Below are 23,277 nucleotides of genomic sequence, written 5' to 3'. Positions count from 1 at the left end.
GAAGACTGATGTTTGGTTGTGTGTACCCCGTTTGGGTGGTTCACAGCTGCTTAGCCAGCTTAAGCTCCAGGGGATCTGATGCTTCTAGCTTCTGTACGCACACGCACACTACCCCTCCCCATACAGACTTAAAAATAATTTTTAAAAAATCTTACTTGTGGGGCTGGAGAGATGGCTCAGTGGTTAAGAGCACCGACTGCTCTTCTGAAGGTTCTGAGTTCAAATCCCAGTAACCACATGGTGGCTCACAACCACCTGTAATGAGATCTGATGCCCTCTTCTGGAGACAGCTACAGTGAACTTAGATACAATAATAAATAAATCTTTAAAAAAAAAAAAAAGAAAGTATAAGATTAATTAAAAAAAAATCTTACTTGTGGTCTGTCAATTTTCAGGGTTATTTTGGAGCCGTTGGAGCACTCCTTGAGCTGTTGAAGATACCCTGACTTACCGAGAGGACTTCCTGAAACCTGCCACAGAGACATCTGTGGATTTTTTGTTTTGTTAAGAGACTCAAGTTTTATGATCGTGTACTACTCAAATCAGAGCAAGAAACAAATATATTTTTCTAAGACATCAAGATAAATTCTTAAAATTTTGTCTAAGGACACCACCACCACCACCCCCGTCTAGGCAGTATGAAGATTTGCTGTTTGTAAGGTATTCTCAGGGCAGCGTTATTAACCCCTGAGGTGCTTTGGAATCCCAGCATCACCCACTTGGGTATATGTGGAGCTTTCTGGACTCCCACCAGCAGCTGACTGCTTGTCCTGTTGAAATGTATGTGAGAATCTAACCACTTTCATCACTATGCCTTGGAGGTCATCTTTCTTTGCGCGCTGGATCATGTTTAGCCTATGTTAACATACTGAAAATGGGTTATTTCAAGCTTCTGAAAACTTGGCAGGATTGTTCTGCATCTGATGTTAAGAGATGGCCTGCATTGTAGCTGAAGGCAAGGGTGGGCCTGTCCACAGCAGCCTTGGAGCTGGAATGGAGACCTCGAGCTCTGGCTGGGAAGGATTCTGCCGTTCAGCCATGGGTTCTGGTGCCAGCTCTGGGGCAACAGAAGGCTCTTGTTGGTTTGGACCATGGGAACTCAGGATTGGATTTGGCTGGCTAGCCTCCTTGATGGTTCTCAGTTCCCACAGGGATATAGTTGGCTTTTATTACATACTTTGGCCCATTAGGACTAAGGGTTCCATTGTGCTGGGGTCTCAGGCAGCACAGTACACAGGGTGTTGCAGGGATGGTAGTCCTTCCCTCCTGCTAATCCCTGCTTTGCTTCTGAGAGATCCTCAAAACTCTCCACTTTTATCAGAAAGTTTCTCCATCTGTGGCAGGGCTGTGTTCTTCCTGCCATCCCTCAGGTGACTCCTATTTGACAGTTGTGACCAGTGCTTTGTATTCATGGTTCTGTCTTCCTACATTGAAGCTCCTACAGTGTTAGAAGAGCAAGCCTCAGGATCACAAGATCCCAACAGGATGTGTGGTGCTGTTCTGCACCCACACCATCTTTCCTCAGTTGTGCTCAGCCCAGTGTCATTCTTGGGATGGGTTCTATTTCCTTTAAATAGTGTCTCAGATGGTGAGGGCTAACCTCAAACTCGACAGTAATACTGTATAGCTGAGACTGGCCTTTGAACTGCAGATCCTGTTGCCTTCACCTCCGAAGTGCTGAATTATAGGTGTGCGCCACTAGTAAACTCCATAAATACAAAGGGTTGTTTCAGAGCCTCATCTTATCCAGTTCTCACCTGCTTCCCTGGCTGCTGTCTCACTCTGACAGTTCCACTTTCAAGCTCAACTGTGAGTCTCTCCAAGCTGTCTTCCTGTTGATTCCAGCACTATTGGCAGAAATACACACATTCCACCTCACAGCCACTTCTGAACTGGGAGCCACTTGCAGTGTCTGTTAGAACCATCTTGTCTTTTCTTAGCTGTCCAATCCAGGTCATTGTTTTGATAGCCTAAAGCCCCACTTCACTTCTCCCACTCAGAAAGGAAGGTTTGTGGCCCTGGAGCACAAAGTAGCTTGAACTAAGATGGGAGGAGGCTGGCCTATGCCAAGAGGTAATGTTTTGTGGGTATCAGTGGCTGGGTCTAGGAGGTGCTTGAAGATACCTAGTTTGGCTTTAGAATGCCTGGTTTTGAGAACCCCCAAAGCACGGGTCATTTGGGTCAGAGACAAAAGCAGAGGATGTATTTATTTGTGGGAGGGGTTAGTGAACCCCAGAGCACAAGAAAACACGACAGATCGGCAGTGAAGGAGCAGGTTACAGGGAAAACCACCCGGGGTATGGGGATCCGGGAGTCTAAGAGGCAAACTGTTATAGAGAGATGGGTTACTAGGTTGCTTGGAGGTAGCTCCAGGGTTATGTGTGCCTTGGTGAAGCCATGGGCTAAAGCTGAGTTCAGAGCTGCTCACCACCTGGCATTAGGGTTAGGGCAAGTTCTGGGAATGTTGCAGACTGTCAAAGGACAAAGCTATATACATCAAGCCACCACAAATGCTGGTGGTCACAAATGGAATGCATGGTGTGGTGTGGCCTGATGCCTTTCCCCCATCAGTGTGCCACACCTTACCTCACCCTAGTGCAAAAGTTGACAGGTCCATAATACAAAATATTTCAAAATTTGCGCTTTATTTACACGTTTGGGTCGATTACATGCATGTTTTATTTTTAAACAAGTGATTAGCAAAAAATGCATTAAAGTTTTAAAATAGCAATTAAATATACAAAAATATAGCTTACAAAAACCAATGTTTAAAAATATTCTGCTGCAGAATTCTTAGTGTACAAACACGTCTATGAAACCTGAGGCTCAGCATTTCATAAACCTTTTTTGAGGGAGTTGTATCTAGTAAATAAGCCCCATAGGGCTAAACGACAAGACTAAAGTGCCATTCCTCCACCTTCCTGGACATGTCAGCAGGCAGAGGCAATGGCCCCAAGCCGTCACCTTCTCCACCACAGCCTGGAAGGAGAGGCATGGACGGCGCTGAGGGTTCAACCACACGAGGCCCTTAACACTGGTGCGGTCATGATCTGAGCTACAGCGCGTCTTTAAAACAGCAGGGGTAGCTTTTCCTGATCCTTGAACAAAGGAACTAAGAATTTGGATGCGTGCTGAGCTAACTGGAATGAAAGCATCTTGAAATAATTTGGGTTCTAAAGCTGAACCTGAAAACTGATAGGTGTTCCAACTTAGTGAACCCAGTCCTGTTAATCTTATTTTAAAAACCTTTACCTGGCATTTTACGTCCCTACCTCTAAGTTAAATACTTTGATGGTCCCATTTTAAGCAATTTTTTAAAAATAAAAATTTATTTTTATGTGTATGAGTGTTTGCTTGCATGTGCATGTTTGCACCTGGTACACTCGGATGCCAGATCTGTAACTGAAGTTACAGATTGAAGCTGAGAGTCACAAGGTGGGTTCTATGAACTGAACCTGGATCATCAGAAGAGCAGCCAGTGCTCTGAGCCACTGAACCATCTCCCCAGCTCCTCAGGAGGTTCTTATCAGGGGAAGATTAACCAGGCTAGAGAGTCGATGAAGTGCCAAAGGGGTGAGTCTCCACCTTACCCACTGGCTGCGGCTTAGGCTGCAGGGAAGCAGGTGAGTAGCGAAGACCTTGGGTGGTGGATGCTGGAGAGCAAGGTACAGTATGCTTTCTCCTTCATTGGCTGCCTGTAGGAGACAGCTTTAACTTTTACCTTAGAAGGGGAGAGGGCAAAAATGAGAGTTGGGTGGGAGAAAATTCTATACCAAGTATTTGCTTCTATGTCTCATTTGCAGAATGACTGTTAGCCCTGGGGACTTAAAGAGATCTCTTAATACATGCTTTCCTGCTTCAAAAGCACAGGTACCAACTAAGTGAGGAAGGTGGCAGCTGGTCCAGGCACCTGGAGAGACTGGTTAGGGCTGGGGGGCAAGCTTTTGTCATCCTGGAGAAGGTAGGGAAAGCAGCTGTGCTGTTTTATTAGGGATACTGAGGGATGGATCTGTGAAGGAAGCCATATAAAAAGGAATGTAAATGCAAAAATGACCTCTACTTCAGGCTTACCTTTCACACACAATACACTTCTGGGTAGGCTCTCTTTATAGCCCCACCCCCACCCCCAACACACATTCCCATGAAAGGAGACTAAAGAAACAAAAATGAATCCAGTGCTCATGGGGTATTTTTTCAAGGAAGGCAACTATTGTGATGTGTGAATTTCATAAGGATTACCTATTCAAAGACTCAAGGAAGACTGAGCAAGTCAAGATTCAATGTGGAGGCTCGGCATGGTGCTCTGCCTTTAATTGCAGCAGAGGCAGAAGGCCCTGGATTTCTGATTTTGAGGCCAGCCTGGTCTATACAGTTTCAGGATAACCGGGAGTACGCAGAACCTGTCTCAGAGAAAACTGTGGTGGAGCCAGGAGTTAGTCCCATAGTTGAGAAGTTCCTGAGTTTGTGACCAGGAAGGTATGTGCTATCAGCAGCTCCTGCTCCCGTGCCTGTGCCTACCAGACTGGACTGGCAGATCATCTAGAAACCTTGCTAGTTCCTAGGTGGTGGTTAAAGAAAGGAGGGTCTGAGAGGTTGACCTGCAGAAAAGCACAAGCAACCAATTCAAACTAGTCCAAGATTTCTGCATAGAGCTCTCAGGAACGTCTCTATATAATCTCAAATTCTCAGTAAGTGTTGTAGGTATTTAGCACAGCCTAGAGTGGCTATTCCAAGTTAGAGATAGCATGCTGTGGAACAGAGCCATGGAAAAGATGTTTTTGTCAAGTCTTGTCAAGAACAGTGTTTGGCAATGGTGGGAGCCCCCTTGTTCCTCAGCACAGATCTCACCCAGAGACTACCTGTCCCTACATGGCTGTTTTGTTCTACTTCCTGGTTAGGCAAGTAAATGTTAAAAGAACCTTAAATGGGAATAGACCAAACTAAATTACACTTGACAAAGAAAAGCTGCACGTGTCAATTTTTGTATGTTACAGTGACCCAGGTAGGATAGATGGGTTTTGTTCCACTTCTAACACTACAGCCCACAGTGACACCCAATCCTCTAGCTACTAAAGACACTTAAGAGTCCAGTGGTCTGAGAGTAGACCCAAATCCTCACACATCCACACAAAAAGGTTACCAGAAACTTAGGAAATGGTGTGGAAAGAGTGATCTCATTGTAAGTTTGGGCCAGTGCTGCAGGTAAAGAGAAAGCACTGATGGGGACCCAGATATCAGGAGCAAATACTGGGTTGCTGTGGCTGGCAGGTGCCAGAAGTAGGAGCAGTGGCCAAGAAGGGAGACGAGAAACATACTTTGCAGCTGCAGCTTCTCGCCCAAGGAATGCCTTTTGGGAAGAAATCACATTAAGAGTGGCTGAGCAGAAAAGGTTAGGAGACCTCATTCAAGTTGAGCAGAGCAAAGCACCCAGGATTCTTCCAATGCCCCTGACTATTCAGGTTGCACACCAACCACCTCAACCTATCTGGAAGTCTGATGAGCAATCTTGCCTCTAGAAATACGGGGCTTTGGTGATGCTGGCTTTTGAGTAGTTGAATCCAAGGACAGGAGAAGCTGCAGCTAAAACTAAAGGCCAAGATTCTATGAAAGCTGTGAGTGGCAATAATTTATAGTATCGATCATATTGAAATCTTTAAGGGGGGATTTCCTTATTGTATCCAGTTATGCAATATGAAATGCTAGATGCTAGCCTATAACAAAATTAAGCCAGGAGAAGCCCACTTGTGGCATTGGTCACTTGAAAACATTTCACTGTAAACTGAGTGTGGGCATTTGACTATGGTACTACAAACAGAGGGACATAGGGATGAATTACTGGAGTCAATCAGGCTAAGGCTCCCATAGAAAGTTTCATACTCCCTTGCCCTGCATAGGAATCCAGCTGGCCTGTCACAAACAGCACACTGGGAACAGCTTATTCTTTCCAACTGGATTTGTAACTTTCCAAATGGACTCTGCCAAGAGCCCCTATTCTTACCCCTGCTGCCTCCTTTTGCAAGAGGATCTCACTATGAAGCCAAGTCTGGTTTCAAACTTGTGACACTGCCCGCCTCGGCTGGGACTCTACAGATATATACTGCCACAACTTGGCTTCCACAGCACTTTTTAGACAAATTGGAATTTTCTTCCTCAACTGATTCCAGCTACTGGAGGCAAAGGCAGGTCCCCTCTCATTCTAAGTTAGGTAGAATACAAGAACAGAGTAGCAAAGCCCTCCATCTCCATGCCAGAATGTACTTCATGAAAACATTTCCTCACACCTGTGGGATGGAGCAGAGCAGAGCAGAGCAGTTGAAGAGGCATTGCAGTGGCACTATTGTGACAAGGGAAGGGAGAGCAAGCTATGTAAGAATAATAGTCTGTGCTTTAAACGGCAAATTTACACTGTTCACAAAGCCTATTGGAGGCAGTTATCTCTAGAAAAGTTGGACAGAAAGAGCCAAAGAGCAGCATGCATTTTCCCTATAAAAACCCCTTCAGTTAGGGATCTCAAGTCCACAGAACTGAGGTACACACCAACAGAAGGCCAGCCATGCGGGAGCTTCCTCAAACTATTTACAACTCCAAGTGGCTTGCTGGCTTCGGAATTACAGGGAGCTGATTTGGGATAAATGTTTAAAAATGCAGTAAGACATTTTTCTTATGTAGAAAAAGAGCAGAGGAGAGAAGCCAGTGTCTGTCCTGGCCGTCCTGGTGGGTTAGGACTGGCTTTGCTAAGAGGCTCTTCATTGGAGCCATTTGAGGGGCCAGAGAGACTCCTTAGCCAGTGGGCTGAGGCCAGCAGCTGTAATGGAATCACACTACACGTGTGGTGTACTTGAGCAGTCCCCTGGCCCTGGGTTACACAGGGACCATGGAGGTTCCGGGTTAAGCTCCTGCTGGGTCTTACTGATGACTAGGAGGGCAAGCAGAAGTGGGATGGCTCCTGACCAGGCCTTTCCAAGGGTTTCCAATGGCTTCAACCTGGAAGGTTTGACAGCAAGTGTGAACTGGCACGTGTGGCAGGGGTTCTGCAGCTGCTGTCCCCAAAGTCTTCAGGTTCCAAGATGGCCTTATTAAAAGAACAGAACCCGAAAAGCCTTGCAGGGGCTGCCTCACCGAACACTGACAGCCAGTTGTGCTTCAGTTGATGGAACAACTGGCTTCACTGGACTCGGGATGTCAAGAGGACATGTGCCAACAACAGGCTGTCGTGTCTGCACAGCAGCTTACAGGTCCACAGGTGGGGTGGCATCAAAGCCCCATTCACAGCTCTGGTCTCTAACACCTGTGCTTATCTTCCCTTTTGTTTGATGTGGAGGTGCCTGGGAGACACAGGCGATGCTCAGGAAACTTCTGAAACCAAATCTGCAGGCTCATCCACTCCTTTTGGCATTGGGTAATATCAGGGTGCTTTGGTTGTCACAAGATCCAGATGCCTGGGGTCTCAGCTTGCCTGGCTCAAGAGTTCTTCATGAGGCAAAAGAAGTGACAGTGGGTGCCCCAGGCAGAGAGCAGCCAAAACGGAGTCTGCTTGTGTTCCTCCTGGCTCCATACTGATGTGTCCAGCAACAGTCTGATCCTTGCAGCAAGCTATACAATATTCTCTGCCCCAGGGAGGGGCTCCTGAGGGGGACCTCGGTCCTGTTTACTGTGCAATTGGGCCAGCTGCAGCACCGGCATGTTGCACAGGGGACACACTTTCCGGACTTCCAGCCACTTAACAAGGCACCTGCAGAACAAGACAGCCAAGTGAGAGAAGTCAGCTCTAGACTTACAACAGCCTCTGCCTAAGCTCTCTACTGAGACTGTCAGTTACACAAAACCAGCGTGGAGTCTGGGGTAGGATCTCAGCAGAATCCACATCACCCTCTGACAAGCCAGAGCCTTCTATCTCCTACAGGCTGATGTGAAGGTACCACAGTTAGTACTTTATAATTCTGGTCACACATGACTTCTTATAAAGTATGCTGATGAAGGAAAGCAGAAAAAAACAAAGATCTTAATAAGAGAAACCAACAAAATTTCCAGGAGGGGATATGAATGTGTCAGAAGAAAGGGAGGTGACCCTACAGCATCATGTATACCTACATATTTACTGTGACTTAAAATTAATGGCTTGATTAAAACACAGCATCAAGAGATAGAAAGAGTTGTTGGACATCCCAGCTAAAGTGCTGTATAGAGGTGTAGGATGGGCTGGATCTCTGCCCAAGTCTGCAGTGGTGTTCATGTTCCACTTCCCTGGTCCCTTCTAATGTCACGTACACATGCACAGGCCCCACCCTGTGGAGTGTTGTCAGTTTTCTGCACTACAGACCAATTGTGACACCATCAAGCTTGGCTGGCAGTGCCCTATAGCCCACAGCAAGTTGGGTTACACTAAATAATTCCACACCAATACTCACTTTCTGTGGAAGGCGTGCTTACATGGGCAAATCCCCAGTTCATCTCTAGGCTTGAAGTCTTCTAGACACACAGCACAGAGCTGAAAGGCAAAGTCACAGGTGAGGCCGTGTTCACCACAAAACACGGTGCGGGTTCCTAAAGCTCAGCAAAGCAACTCTGGCTGCCTGAGGCTGCCAGTGAGAGGACCAGGTATTAAATGGAATTCTTAAAGCAGCCATGCTGAGTTGTGCTTGCCACCACTTGGGAGGCTGAAGCAGGAAGATTGTTGTGAATTCAAGGCCAGCCTGTGCTACAAATGAGGTCTCACAAAGAACCAATCCCTGAGAATGCGGAGACTTCACGTAAGGGCTAATCCTCACTATCAATCACGGGGCGCTTAGCCACTGCGGCTGTGAAGGGGTTCTGCAGAGCTGTAACTGAGGAGGGAGACACACCTCAATGTGGGCTAGGTGTCCGAACTGAATAAACAGAGGGGAGGAGCAGGGAAACCCTGATGAGCAGCTGTGCTGATGTCTGCTTCCTACGGGAGGGCAGTGAGCAGGTCATCTCCTAGGGCTGTGGCTAGGCCTGACTCACTCATCACCTAGGGCTGTGGCTAAGCCTGGCTCACTGCCAGCACTTCTTCACTGTGATGAACAGACACCCAGAACGGGAGCCACAACAAACCTCTCTTTTGTCAATTGCTATCCAGTGTTTTGTCACAGTGCCAGGAGGACTAACTGATAGTACACCATGTGCCTTATGGTATTGTCACAGTCACTAGAGATGCAGGGAGAGGGGAGGAGGAAGATGCCCACTTTTTCAGCTTCTGAAAATGAAGGTATTCAAGTACACCACTTGTTTTAGAAAACGGCTCAAGGAACAATGAAAATATAAAAGCAGCTTACTTCATGTAGGTTAAGTTCTTTTACTTTTTCTTTTAATATAACCTGTAAGAGTAAAAAAAAAAATGTTCTTACACCAATGTAAATATATAGTAAATCAGGTTATATAGATCACTATGTAGATCAGGCTAGCCTTAAACTCAGAGAGATCTGTCTGACTCTGAGTACTACAATTAACAACAGTCTTTCAAATATTCTAAAAAAAACACCTTTGTTGTTGTTTTAAGACAGGTTTTTTCTGTATAGCCCTGGACGTCCTAGAACTCACTCTGTCCTGGATGTCCAGGCTGGCCTCAAACTCACAGAAATGCTGGGATTAAAGGCATGTGCCACCACCAGCTGAGTTATTTTTTTAAAGAGCTCAAGCTGATCTTGAACTCACTGTGTAGCTAATGATGACTTTTAACCTCTCATCTTCCTGCCATGACCTCTTGCATGGCTGTGATTCCCTATGCTCTGTTTAGGTGGTGCTGAGGACTGGACGCGTGTCTTTGTGCATGCTTAGCAGGCACTCTTCTAAGTTCCACCTCCAACTATACTTTTGAGAGTAGAGCAATACTTTCCTTTTCTTGAAGACATAGATAAATTTGGTAGAAGCAATAACCTCATGTTCAGTAAAGCAGTATTGGCTGATGAGAATTGGAGTTCATACAAGATTAAATATAAAGTGTATTTTATTTTGGATGTTTGATTATTATATGCCAATGTCCTCAAAAATTTTTTACCTAAATCTGTTTTGGGTGTGTGGTAACAAACATCAGCTGAAATGAACGTAACATTGCAAAAATTCTATCAAAAAATACAAATTTCATAATATACATCATTAAAAAATTTTTGGAGGCTGGAGAGATTTCAGTTGTTAAGAGCACTGACTTCCTTTTCAGAGGACCCAGGTTCAATTCTCAGCACCCACATGGCAGCTCACACCCTCTGTTAACTCCAGTCTCAGAGGATCTGACTCTTTCATGCCTTCTTTAGGCCTAAGGACACCAGGCAAACACACGGTGTGCTGACAAACATGCAGGGAAAACACCTGCACATGTAAAATATTTTAAGAAAAAATTTAGATTAATTTATTTTATGTATATGAGTATACTGTAGCTGTCTTCAGACACACCTGAAGAGGGCATTGGATCCCATTATAAATGGTTGTGAGCCACCCTGTGGTTGTTGGGAATTGAACTCGAGATCTCTAGAAGAGCTCTTAACCACTGTGCCATCTCTCCACAGCCTCTACTTATGTTTATCTTTTTTTGGGGGGTGGGGTGGGGGGTTTCGACGGGGTTTCTCTGTATAGCCCTGGCTTCCTGGAACTCACTCTGTAGACCAGGCTGGCCTTGAACTCAGAAATACACCTGCCTCTGCCCAGCTTATGTTTATCTTAAAGGGGAAAATCAGATAAGTTAAATTTGGTTAAAATGTTTAAATTCTAGATGTTTAACATTCAAATAGAAAATGATTTAAGGGGGCTGTAGAGATGGCTCAGCAGTTAAGAGCACTGACTGTTCTACTAAAGGTTCTGAGTTCAATTCCCAGCACCCACATGGTGGCTCCCAACCATCTGTAATGGGATCTGAGGGACAGTATATCACATACATAAAATAAATAAATAAATAAATCTTTAGAAAAGATGTAAGGGAAATCGCATTTTCATAAGTCACAAAGCAAGCTACTGTCCAGCCAGAGGGTGATGTGCTAAAATCTTACTCATCTCAGGACTAGGTTACCTTTCACCTCGCCTCACCTCACTAGTTCTCTATGAATTTTACCTATTAAACGACCATCAAGGCCAGTTTTACTCTACAGTTAACTTACACCCAAACATCTTGTAGATATTCAAGATTATGGCAGAACTGAGACAGGTGGACTTACTCATTTAGAAAACTTCAGCATTCATCTGTGCTAGACCCACACGGCAGATGCCGGAGAGGGCACAGTAGTCATGGACGGGTGCACAATGAGTTCCCCTCAAACACTTCCACACAGTCAAACAGAAGGATACACAACTCTAAAATAGGACCTCAGTGCCAGCAAAGTTAAAGAAGCCACCTTTCTTACTGTCTCAGAGAAGCTAAGGACATCAACAATTTCATGTTTGGGGCCAAAATTAAGGGAAATCTAGGACCATTATTTGATTATGTTAGCAGTAAAATATTAATAGATGATACATGGAAGTATAAACTACTTTTTTTTGCTTCGAGAAAAGGTTGCGTCTATCAGCATGGTAACACAGGCCTGTTAGCACTTGGAAGGCCACGATGGGGATTGCATCATGTTCAGACCAGCCTGGACTACAAAATAGGTCCCAGGTCAACCCTGGGCATTTAGTAAGATCCTGTTTAAAACAACAAAACATGCCAACACCAACAAAGGAAGCTGGGGTGATCAAAAACACATGGGTGAAAGGCTGCTGACCCAAGGGCAAGAGAGTGAGCACAGGAACACAGCTGGCTCCTCTGGGCAGCCCCTATTGCTCATAAAAGAGGAGACCCACACGGTGGGATATGCACTCCATTAAGTCAGCGGTGACTTGAAGTGTTACAGATGACAACACTTTTCTTCGACAAACACTGGCTGAAATTCTGTCATCTTATCCTATCACCTAAATTTTCTATAGTTTCAAATAATACCAATAAAAGATCACATTAGAAAATCAAACTGCTCTGTTCTGTGGTATAAACTGACAAAGGAAAAGCTAAGATGAACGCATAGTAAGATAATTCCAGCTTAAACTAAGAATGGGACTCAGTCTCAGAGTTTATTGAAAAGCACAGTAAAAGCTACTTGGAATTCAATTTCTCACCTGTTTGTAGGCATAAAATTCTTTGTGTGCTTGATGTCTCAGCCTAAAAGACACAAATGAACGGTGAGATACTGAGATTTCGGAGAGTTCCCACTGAACCATGGGGTAGCACCCACTCTAAGTTCTAGAGAAATCTCATTGGAATAAGAATCTCAATACATCAAACATTGTAATGAAGATAAAGATTTTTCATGTTAAGCAAAGTCTTAGTTCAATAGTTAATTTGTCTCATTCTTCTTAATTAAAAAAATTAATACACAAATTCAATAAAGTACAAAAAACTAAGTACATAGTTCAGAAATGTAAAAAATGCATCTGCAGGAATAATTCTCATCTACATCAAGATATAGGTTCTTCCGAGGATCCCTGAAGCTCCCAAGTGATCTTTCCCAGTCCGTGTCCACCCTTAGAACTGCCCCATCGGCCAAATGTAGGCTAGCTGTGCCTGCTTTAAGATTCACATCCATGGGTCGCTTGGTGCATTCTCCTTTGTATTTGGTTTCTTCCAATCCAGAGTCCCTAACGGATATTCTTTTTGTATCCAGTTTCAGAAATGTCTGCTTAGCCAAAGATTAAGAGGATAATTCTCTCCCCAAGAACCAAAAATGAAGGAAGGAAGGAAGGAAGGAAGGAAGGAAGGAAGGAAGGAAGGAAGGAAGGAAGGAAGGAAGGAAGGATAATTCTCCTGAAGTCAATGTCTGGAGACAAACATGTTATCCCAGCACTTGGAGACAGTGGTAAAGGGATCAAAAGTTTAAGGTCATTCTTGGCTACAGAGAATTTGAGGCCAGCCTGGGCTACATAAGACAGTCTCAAGAGAATGCCCCACATTCTGAAAAATCATGTTTTATTTTACCTACTACATTAAGGGCTGAGAGCTATATTTTATGTGAATTGTAAGGTAGGGTCTTAGACTCTTTTTATCCCTAAACTGGTTCTTACTGGCTCTATAACATTTATCAAGTTCCTTCTTTCCCCATGAACTGCAGCACCTGTCTGTTACCAACCACCATGTGCAACATGTGGCCTTTCTCCTCTGCATGGCACCCTGTCAGTGCTCTCTCTTGCATACTGGCTGCAATGGCATCCCTTAAAACTCTGAATCCTGGGTCTGGTGTAACTTAGGCAATGGAGGGACAGGAAAAAGGCCAGGTGACTAGGTGACTGCAGAGCAGAAGCCAAACAGCAGCCATAAGTCAAGGAAAGCTAGGGTCTGCTGGTCGTTACCAGAAGCTAGGAAGAGGCTAGGAAGTGGCCATGCCCTAACAGACACACACTTTGGTTGTCTGGACTCACCTGTTTCACAGTTGAGAGGGTCCTAGAAACCTAACGCCCCGTATCAATACCATGCTTGCTTTCTCTTTTCTTTTCTTTTCTTTTCTTTTCTTTTCTTTTCTTTTCTCCTTTTCCTTTCCTTTCCTTCTTTCCTTTCCTTTCCTTTCCTTTCCTTTCCTTTCCTTTCCTTTCCTTTCCTTTCCTTTCCTTTCCTTTCCTCTCTCTCTCTCTCCTTCCTTCCTTCTTCTCTCTTCTCTCTCTTCTTCTCTCTTCTTTCTCTTCGTTCTTTCTTTTCTTTCTTTCTTTCCTGTTCCTAGATACCTTATTTAATGTACATTGTTGGTTTTTTAGCACAAATCTCAGGGTCACCAGCACAAACAAAGCTTATCTGACATACTTCCTTCCTCAGTATAAAAAAAAAAACAAAAAACATCCAGTCTTCTTTTGCAAGATATAGCACATCAGCATTGGAAGCACTCAGTGAACCATGAGCAAAAAACATTAGTAAAAAAAAAAAAATTGTACTAAACGGACCATGAAAAAAACATCCTATGCTATTTTTAAATGTTTTATTTTAGGGGCTGGAGAGATGAGAGGACTGGTGTTTCGCTTCCAGCACCCACATCAGATAGCTCACAAGTGCTTATAATTTCAGTTCCAACACTATCTAGCCTCCACTGGTACCTGCACACATGTGGTACACATACTCATACATGCACATAAAAACCACCACTTTTATTCCAAAATAAACACATAACAGGCAAAGAATCAGTATATATTTTTGATTTGAGACAATGCTACTATGTAGGCCAGGCCAGCTTGGAACTTAAGAACTTCCTGCCGTAGGACCCTGACCTACCATGCCCAGCTCACATAGACTTTTTTTTTTTTTTTTTCAGTTTTTTGAGACAGGGTTTCTCTGTGTGGCTGTCCTGAAACTCCACTCTGTAGACCAGGCTGGCCTCAAACTCAGAAATCCACCTGCCTCTACCTCCCAAGTGCTGGAGTTAAAGGCGTGTGCCACCACTGCCCGGTTTTACATACACCTTTTCATGTTTCTCCAATGCTTACAGTTCCAGAAGTACAGTACAGTTACCACACAGTAGAAAGTGACATGGCCTAATGCTGACAGGACATTGGCCAACTATCACCAATGGCCCCATTTGAATTCCACAAGATTCTTCACTCATGCCCTTTTCTTAGCCGTAGTCCAGTTCAGGATTCCTGGTTATGTCTCCCTTGCCTCTGTTATCATGGCAGTTCCTTGGCTGTTTGAACCTTTGACAATTATCCTTGGTTAGTTCAGGCACTGTCGACCATAAAGTCACTATTGGACCATTTCTGACACACATCTCTGGGAGATACGTTAAAAATCATAGTCCTCTCTTATTTTTTTGCTCAAGTTTCTTTCCACTAATATTAGCATCCACCTTTCTTACCATGAGGTCCTAATTATTTGTAGTTAATTGGGATTCACACACAAGGGTGAAAGCAGCCAGTTATGGCAGCCCGCAACTTTAATCCCAACACTCAGGAGGCAGAGGCAGGCAAATCTTGGAGCTGGAGGCCAGCCTGATCTTCATAGCAAGCTCCAGGCTAATCAAGGCCATAAAATCAGATCATGTCTGAAAACAAACAAACAAAAACCCCCCAAATTTACACAACTGTCTATGCTCTCTGGGCTAAAATGTAATCGGATCATTATTTGTTGCTCAGGCACATTGGGACTAGTCTATAGTTTAGCGATAGAATACCTGTCTAGCATGCAAGGGGAGGGGAAACCTGGCTTATAATTTCCCTTCACCTATCATGATTAGAATTCTAAACTTTTATTCAGCAGCGCATCAAACCCTTCCTACTCCCAAGTTTTATCGCATCCTCGACCCGATTCTTTGAGACAGGTTCTTACTGTGTAGTTCAGGGTGGCTCTGAACTCAGGATTCACTGGCGTCATCCTGAGTATTATTAGGACCGTGTGTGAGAGCCACCTGGCCCTTCTTCTTTTTGTGAGACAGACAGTCTTACTCTATGGGAAATTACAGCCCAGAGGCTCCTACCTGTAACCAACAGGCACTCAGAAACCTAAGGAGAGGGGACAAGGGTTAAGGCTAGTCTGAGCTACACAGAGAGACCCTGTTTCAAAACAAATAACTTTTCCCTTTAACATCCTATTTTTTAACAAAGCAAAAACAAAAAACCAAAACTCTTTGAAGATCATGTAACATTTTTTAATCGGTTTGAGCAGTGGTGGCACACGCCTTTAATCCCAGCACTCGGGAGGCAGAGGCAGGCGGATTTCTGAGTTCGAGGCCAGCCTGGTCTACAAAGTGAGTTCTAGGATAGCCAGGGCTATACAGAGAAACCCTGTCTCAAAAAACAAAAAAACAAACAAACAAACAAAAAAAACCAAACCAAAACAAAACAAAACAAAACAAAACAACAAAAAAATGTTTTGAGTCAAAGTCTCACAATGTAGCTCTGGCTAACTTCTTGGAATTCACTGTGTAGACTAGGGTGGCCTCTGAGATCCATTTGCCTCTGCCTCCCTAGTGCTGGGATTAAAGTCTGTGCCACTATACTGGGCTTCATGTAACATTTTAAATTGGGTTTTGATATGTATGCCTCACTATGTAGTTTAGTTGGCCTTAAACTTTTGATCATGTTGGCTCCATCTCACTAAGATAACAAGTGTCTGCTATTACATCTGGCTTGCATAAAAATTTTAAAGTCAGTTTTGGCTTTGAAAAATAGACTCTATTTAATAATATAAAAGGTAAAAGTGTTTAGATAATAATAAGTCAGTCAAGCATTGAAACATTACTGGCAAAATTTATCACCCCACGCCACGTGAGCTGACCTTGTCTATCCCATGTCTCTGTGTATAATCAACACTTATAGTGTGGAATGTTTAGTGCGTTATGCAGATAAGTAATTATATCCATACACAACTGCTGCATCAGAGAGGTACTTGAAGACCAGCAGCAAGAGGCATTTTAAGGTATGGCTCTTGACTTAAAATGCTGTCTTCTGACCCATGATGACTTCAGATGACAGTGGTGCAAAATGCCTTCTAACAGAGCAACTTTCAGTAGATTAAATCAGGACTCTGGAGGCGGGGGCAGGTAGATTTCTAGGAGGTCATGGCCTGCCTGGTCTATATAGTGAGTACCAGGCCAGTCAGGGATGCATAGATTGAGGCTCTGTCTCAAAACAAAACAAAACACAACCTAAAACAAGAAAGTAGATGAAATCTTAGAGCCGGTGATGTAAGTGATGCAGAATGGGGTGCTAATACTGTGGAAAAACTACTGAAGACCAACTTCTACTACCGAGGAAAACACCATCAGCCGATAGGACTGAAAAGCACACAAAAGTGGGTTACTAAACACCAGCCCACAATTAAAATGCTAGGCCTCCCTGGTTTTAGAAAACTGGCCCATTCTTACACATAATCGATTTTGACTCTATGGTAGAAATGACTGTTTCAAATATTCTGAAATATTTGAAAAGAATAAAAATTGATTACCTAATCAAGTAGCAACAGAAGAGTAAACTAAGGATGAAGACAAACACAGCAGTGCCAAAAACCACAATATAGATGTTGAGAGGCAGATTCTGGAACCCAATATTAGGCATCCTGAAGTTGTAATGTGGGAAATCTGAGCTCATGGATGAACTGTGAGGAAAAAAAGAATGGAAAAGAATTAGATGTGGACAGGCATCATAGTGCATGTCTGTAATCCCTGCCCTTGGGTGAATGAGGCAGCAGAATTGCTATGAGTTTGAGGTTAGCCAAAGCTACATAGCAAGACTGTAAAAAATAAACAAACCAAAACCAACCCTCCCCCCACCTTAGAACTAAGACAACATTATATATTTATACTTGAGAGGCAAAAGTTCTCTAATGCCTGACCTGAACTAATAAAGTATTATTATTCTTATCTTCTTTCTTTCATTCACTTATATCAAATATTTACCAATTTTATTACATTCAAAACAGAGCATTTCAATTTACATTCATAAGGTACTACATGAAATGTCAGTAATTAATCAACACAAAAAGCCTTTAAGTGCAAGAAGAAAAACATGTATTAAAACGTCTCAGATTATCTAACTTAACACCCATTAGTGTAGCAGTAGTCACCTCTTAACTTACCAGTACTTAGAATGGTAAACATAAAGCAGCTCATATGGACTGGCAGGAGAGCAAGCCTGACAAGCCAGCCCCATGCTTAGAACCCATATGAAGCAGAGACACGAGACTCCTTCCCTCCTGTGGCACATGACATATACAGTAACAATAACCTCAGAAAGAGGATTAAGTAACTACATAGCGTCTAATGTTACAGTCTAGTTATTTCTCGAAAAGCTTAATAATAAATAGAGTTGGGCCTGATAATGCACAGCTTTAATTCCTGTGTTCAGAGGCAGAGGGAGGTAGATTTCTGGGAGTTCAAGGCCAGCTTGTCTACATAAGAAGTTCTAGGCTATCCAGGGATATAGAGTGAGAATCTACAAAACAGAACAATACAAAACAAAGTGGAAAACGCAATTGGATTATCATGTGATCCAACATTTCCAGTCCAGCAATATCACAAAGATCTGAGAACAACAGTTCAAACAAAGCTGGTGTATAATACTCTTAGCAGTACAATTCATTGTTGCTCAAGTGTGGAAAGGCCTAGATGCCTAATGAGATGAACAGGTAAACAACTGTGTTTGTCACCTACAATGGAGTAAGTCCTAGTCAGTCATAAAAGGTGGACTGAGTTCCCTGGGAGCCTACTTGCCAGGGAAGCACTCAGTCCCCAAGTCTTACCCAGCTCCGCAGCAGATCACCTGCTGCACCCCTCCCTCTGCCCCCATTCCCAGGACACCAAGCAGATCCTAGATCCTAGATCCAGGACACCTTACTTCTTCCCTTTTGTGGATCCCTTCAAATCACCCAACGCCAATCTTATTCTCAAAACCTAGAAATACATTTAACTCAAACCCCCAATGGCAGGATCCCAAAAGAATCTCCTACCAGGCAACATACAGCTACCACACACTCCTAAGAGCCAGAAAGGGCAACAGAAAACAAGGAACAAAACACTACCCAAAGACAAGACTGATGTCAGAATTATGATCATCACAAACTCAGATGCCTAGATATGGGCATAAAAACAGTAACAAGGACAGTATGTCTCCACTAGAGCCCAACACCTTTAATACAGTAGGTCCTAAGGCTTGCCAGTACAGCTGGAGCTCAGGACAAGGACCTTAAAGTAGTCTTTATAAATACAACAGAGGATCTTAAGGAGGAAATGAATAGCCCCCCTAAAGAACTCCATGAAGCTGGGCAGTGGTGGCGTGGTGCACACCTTTAATCCCAGCACTTGGGAGGCAGAGGCAGGCAGATTTCTCTATGCCAGCCTGGTCTACAGAGTGAGTTCCAGGACAGCCAGGGCTATACAGAGAAACCCTGTCTTGAACCCCCCCAACCCCCCAAAAAAAGAACTCCATGAAAACACAAACAGAAATGGAAGGAAATGAGTAAAACAATCCAAAACCCGTAAGTGGAAATAGCATCGATAAAGAAAACCCAAACATCTGAGGAAAACTTGGAAATGAAAATGTAGGAACTTGAATGGGTACCTCAGAGGCAAGCCTTGCCAGCAGTATACAAGAGACGAAAGAGAGAATCTCAGGCACTGAAGGTATGATAGTTGAAATGGAACCTTGGTCAAAGAAAATGTTTTAAGTCTAAAAACAAAACAAAACAAAAATCTTGGCACAAAACAGCAAGAAAATCTGGGACACTATGAAATGAAAAGACCAAATCTAAGAAGAATAGGAATAGAAGAAGAGACAACCCAGGTCAAAGGCACAGAAAATAGACCAGAAAAGAAATTCCCCTGGGCACAACAATCAAAACACTAAGCATACAGAAGAAAGAAAGAATATTTAAAAACTACAAAGGAAAAAGACCAAGTAACACAAAAAGGCAGACCTATTAAAATAACACCTAACATCTTAATGGGAACTTTTTTTTAAAAGAAGACTTATTTATTTATTTTATGCATGTGAATACGCTGTCACTCTCTTCACACATTGGATTCCATTACAGATGGTTGTGAGCCACCATATAGTTGCTGGGAATTGGAAGAGCAGTTAGTGCTCTGAGCCATCTCTCCAGCCCCCCTTAATGGAGACTTTAAAAGCCAGACATAGAATAAAAAGATGTTCTACAGACTGAGACCATGGATACTGTCCCAGACTACTATACCCAGCAAAAATGCCAATCACAATAGATGGTGGCCTGGGTAGGTAGAACACACCCAAGATGACCCCAGACACCCAGAGGCTCCAGGTGCCACTAAGTAAGTGGTGGAGAGATGGAGATATAGAGAGAGGTAGAATGGTGTGTGCACAGTGAAGAGGGGCTAAATCAGAGACTCGAGGGTATTAATGTGAGTAGCCAATAATGCCACATGAGGCCATGCTGAGGTCCTGGCCCATGCTGTTTCAGGGTTCTGTTACACCAAGGCCATGTGGATATCTCTGAGGGCTGTGCAGAACTAGCCCACCCCTCATCTCAGCATTGTGGGAGAGGTAGCACCTCCCTGCATCAATTGCAGCACTAAGAATGAGCTCACATCTCACCTGGGCAGCACAGTAGGGCTGGCCCTGGTGTGGGTGTGAAAGCAGATAAGCTGTTTCTGCCCCTTGCCTGGGCAGTGCTGGAGAGCTGGCCCTGGTGGAATAGGTGCAGGTGAGCCAGCTCCACCCCCTGGTGGGGGGAAAAGTATGGGAGAGCTGGAGGGGATGTCTGACCAACTCAGATACCATGCAGATCCCGGGCTTGGAGCTGGCCCACCACAACATGCACCTCATCTATGAACTGCTGGAGCATTTGAAGGCGCTGGTCCTGAAGAACCAAAGCTGCAGGATCTCTATGACATAGGGCAACAACAGTCCTGGAGAAGTCCCAGTGAGGATCCAGTATTGATAGTGCAGCAGAAGCCAGAGGTCCCAAACCAGACCAATGACTCAATGCAATGAACATCTGCATGAAAAGCTGTTTTGGCAATAGGGTATACTGTGTGACACATTGGACCTTTTACATCAAGATTTTGTTTTCTGTTGGGAGGAGGTTGCAAAGGTGGAGAGGGAGGATGTGGAAGGATGGGGAGATGAGTGGGATTGGGGTACATAATGGGAAATTCACAAAGAATCAATAAAAAGTTAAAGTAGATGGGAAAATAAGATATTCTATGATAAAACCAGATTTAAGCAGTATCTATCTACAAATCTAACCTTACAGAAGATATTAGAAAGAACACTTCAACCTAAAGAGGTTAGCCATAACCAAGAAAACACAAGGAATAAATAACCCCACACCAGCGAAGCAAAGGTAGAGGTATACCATGACAAAAAAATAACAGAAATGAATAAACGCTGTTCATTAATACCTGTCAACATCAATGGCCTCAATTCCCCAATTTAAAAACAAAAACAAAAACAACAGGCTGATAGATTGGATTAGAAAACAGGATCCATCTTTCTGATGCATCCCAGAAACACACCTTAACATCAAGGATAGACATCACCTCAGAGTAAAAGGATGCAAAAAGATATTCCAAACAAATGGACCTAAGAAGCAAGTTGGTGTAGCCATTCTAATATGTGACAAAATAGACTTCAAAGTAATCAGAAGAAATTGGGAAAGACACTACATACTCAAAGGAAAAATCCACCACGAGACCATTGCAATTCTTTTATGTACCAAACACAAGGGCACCCAAATTCATAAAATATTACTACAGCTTAAATCATATATTGATCCTCATACAGTGAGTGATAGTGGGTGACTTCAATACTCTACTCTCATCACTTAACAGGTCATCCAGATAAAAACTAAACAGAGAAATGCTGGAGCCAAAAGATGTCATAAGCCAAATGAACCTAGCAAAAATGTAAAGAACATTCAGAACATTCCTTCCAAAAAGTATATGAACATTCCTTCCAAAAAGAATACATTTCCTTCTTGGCAGCTCATGGAACTTTCTCTAAAATTGACCACATACTTGGATACAAAGCAAGTCTCAACCCTGAAACAATACCCTGCATCCTATATGACCTCCAAGCTGATATCAACAACAGAAACAAGAGAAAGCTTACAGACCCATGGAAGCTGAACAACACAGAACACACTACTGCATGAAAAATGGATCAAGACAGAAATTTGAAGGAAATTAAAGACTTTGTACAAATGAATGAAAAATACAGATCCAAACTTATGGGGCACAATGAAAGTGGTTCTACCAGGCAAGTTCAAAGCACTAGGTGCCTACATTACAAGAACTAAATTCAAAACAAAAACAAAATAAAAACAAAAAGCAAAAAACTGGGGAGATCTCAGACTAGTAAGAAAACACCTGAAATCTCTAAAACTAAAAGAAGAAATCATACCATACCCAAAAGTAGAAGATGGCAAGAAACAATCAAACTCAGGACTGAAATCAATAAAACAGAAACAATAACAAAACTAATACAAAGAATCAATGAAACTAAGAGTGGTTCTTTGAGAGGAACATCACTAAGACTGACAAAACCTTAGCCAAATTAACTATAAGGCATAGAGAGAATATTCAAATTAACAAAATCAGAGATGAGAAGGGGGAACTAACAGACACTAAGGACATTCAAGAATCACTAAGGACACACTTTAAAATCCTGTACTCCATCATATTGGAAAATCTAAAAAAAGAGGGTAATGTATTGATGTATACATACAGACCTATAACCCCTATTTATTACTTCTATTTAGAGGCAGTAATTAAAAGTCTACCAAAGCAAAACAAAACCAAAAACAAGAACAACAAAAAACAAACAAACAAACACCTAGGGCCAGATGGTTTTAGCACAGAATTCTACCAGATTTTCAAAGAATTAATGCCAATACTTCTCAAACTATTCCACCAAATAGAAACAGAAGAAACTTTGTCCAATTTGTTTTGAGGCCAGTTACTCTGATACCCAAACTACAGAAATACCCAACAAATAAAACTACGGACCAATTTTCCTTTTGAACATAGATGTAAAAAATTTCAGTGAAATACTTGAAATACAAGTACATAGCAAAACGATCATCAACCATGATCATGTTGGCTTTATTTCGGAGATGCAGAGATGGCACAACATATGTAATGGATAAATATGACCCTTCAGATAAATAGACTGAAAGAGAAAACCACATGATTATTTTATTAGATATTGAAAAGGCCTTTGACAAAATCCAACATCCTTCCATAATGAAAGTCCTGGAGAGGGCTGGAGAGATGGCTCAGTGGGTAAGAGCACTGACTGCTCTTCCGAAGGTTTTGAGTTCAAATCCCAGAAACCACATGATGGCTTACAACCATCCTTAATGACATCTGACTCCCTCTCCTGGTGTGTCTGAAGACAGCTACAGTGTACTTACATATAAAATAAATAAATAAATCTTAAAAAAAAAAAAAAGTCCTGTAGAGACAAAGAATATACATCAACATAATAAAGGCAATTTATAGCAAGCTCATACCCAACATCAAATTAGAGAGAAACTCAAAGCAGTTCCACAAAAATCAGGAACAAGACAAAGCTGTGCATTCTCTCCATACCTATTCAACATAGTACTTTAAGTCTTGGCCACAGCAGCAAGACAGCTGAAGGAGACCAAGCACATACAAATTGGAAAGGAATTCGTCTGTGAGTTCAGTTCAGTGAAGCCTCCCCCCCAGGGCAGCCGAATCCATAATAAGGAGCCAGAGATTTGAACAAATCGACAATTAGTTTGAGGCCAAGCAGAGCAACTAAGTGAGAAGCTGAGAGAAACCAGATTGAATCAGTAGTAAGTCCCTGAAATGACAATTACATCAGGAG

General features: G+C 42.9%; 2 protein-coding genes across 9 annotated transcripts in view; one reads left to right on the top strand and one right to left on the bottom strand.

The window, feature by feature from the left end:
* The window catches only part of Pank2 (pantothenate kinase 2), a 38,974-nt gene extending 35,633 nt beyond the window's left edge, over positions 1-3,341 (top strand). For all 4 annotated transcript variants that reach the window (XM_085834046.1, XM_021157020.3, XM_021157019.3 and 1 more), the window contains one exon: positions 396-3,341. In XM_085834046.1, the coding sequence (XP_085690172.1) occupies positions 396-446 (51 nt within the window). In that variant the 3' untranslated portion in view covers positions 447-3,341. The remainder of the gene's footprint in view (positions 1-395) is intronic.
* The window catches only part of Rnf24 (ring finger protein 24), a 62,994-nt gene continuing 41,898 nt past the window's right edge, over positions 2,182-23,277 (bottom strand). For all 5 annotated transcript variants that reach the window (XM_021157023.2, XM_029468901.2, XM_029468899.2 and 2 more), the window contains exons 2-6: positions 16,898-17,047; positions 12,097-12,139; positions 9,297-9,338; positions 8,409-8,488; positions 2,182-7,732 (exon numbers count right to left, since the gene is read on the bottom strand). In XM_021157023.2, coding sequence (XP_021012682.1) covers positions 7,594-7,732; positions 8,409-8,488; positions 9,297-9,338; positions 12,097-12,139; positions 16,898-17,040 — 447 coding nt within the window. In that variant the 5' untranslated portion in view covers positions 17,041-17,047 and the 3' untranslated portion in view covers positions 2,182-7,593. The remainder of the gene's footprint in view (positions 7,733-8,408; positions 8,489-9,296; positions 9,339-12,096; positions 12,140-16,897; positions 17,048-23,277) is intronic.

Source organism: Mus caroli, unplaced genomic scaffold, assembly GCF_978045245.1.
Source record: "Mus caroli unplaced genomic scaffold, Mus_caroli_1 scaffold_2, whole genome shotgun sequence".
NCBI classification, from domain to species: Eukaryota; Metazoa; Chordata; class Mammalia; order Rodentia; family Muridae; genus Mus; species Mus caroli.
The sequence above is the reverse complement of the archived record's forward strand: the minus strand, read 5'-3'. Positions and strand labels throughout refer to the sequence as shown.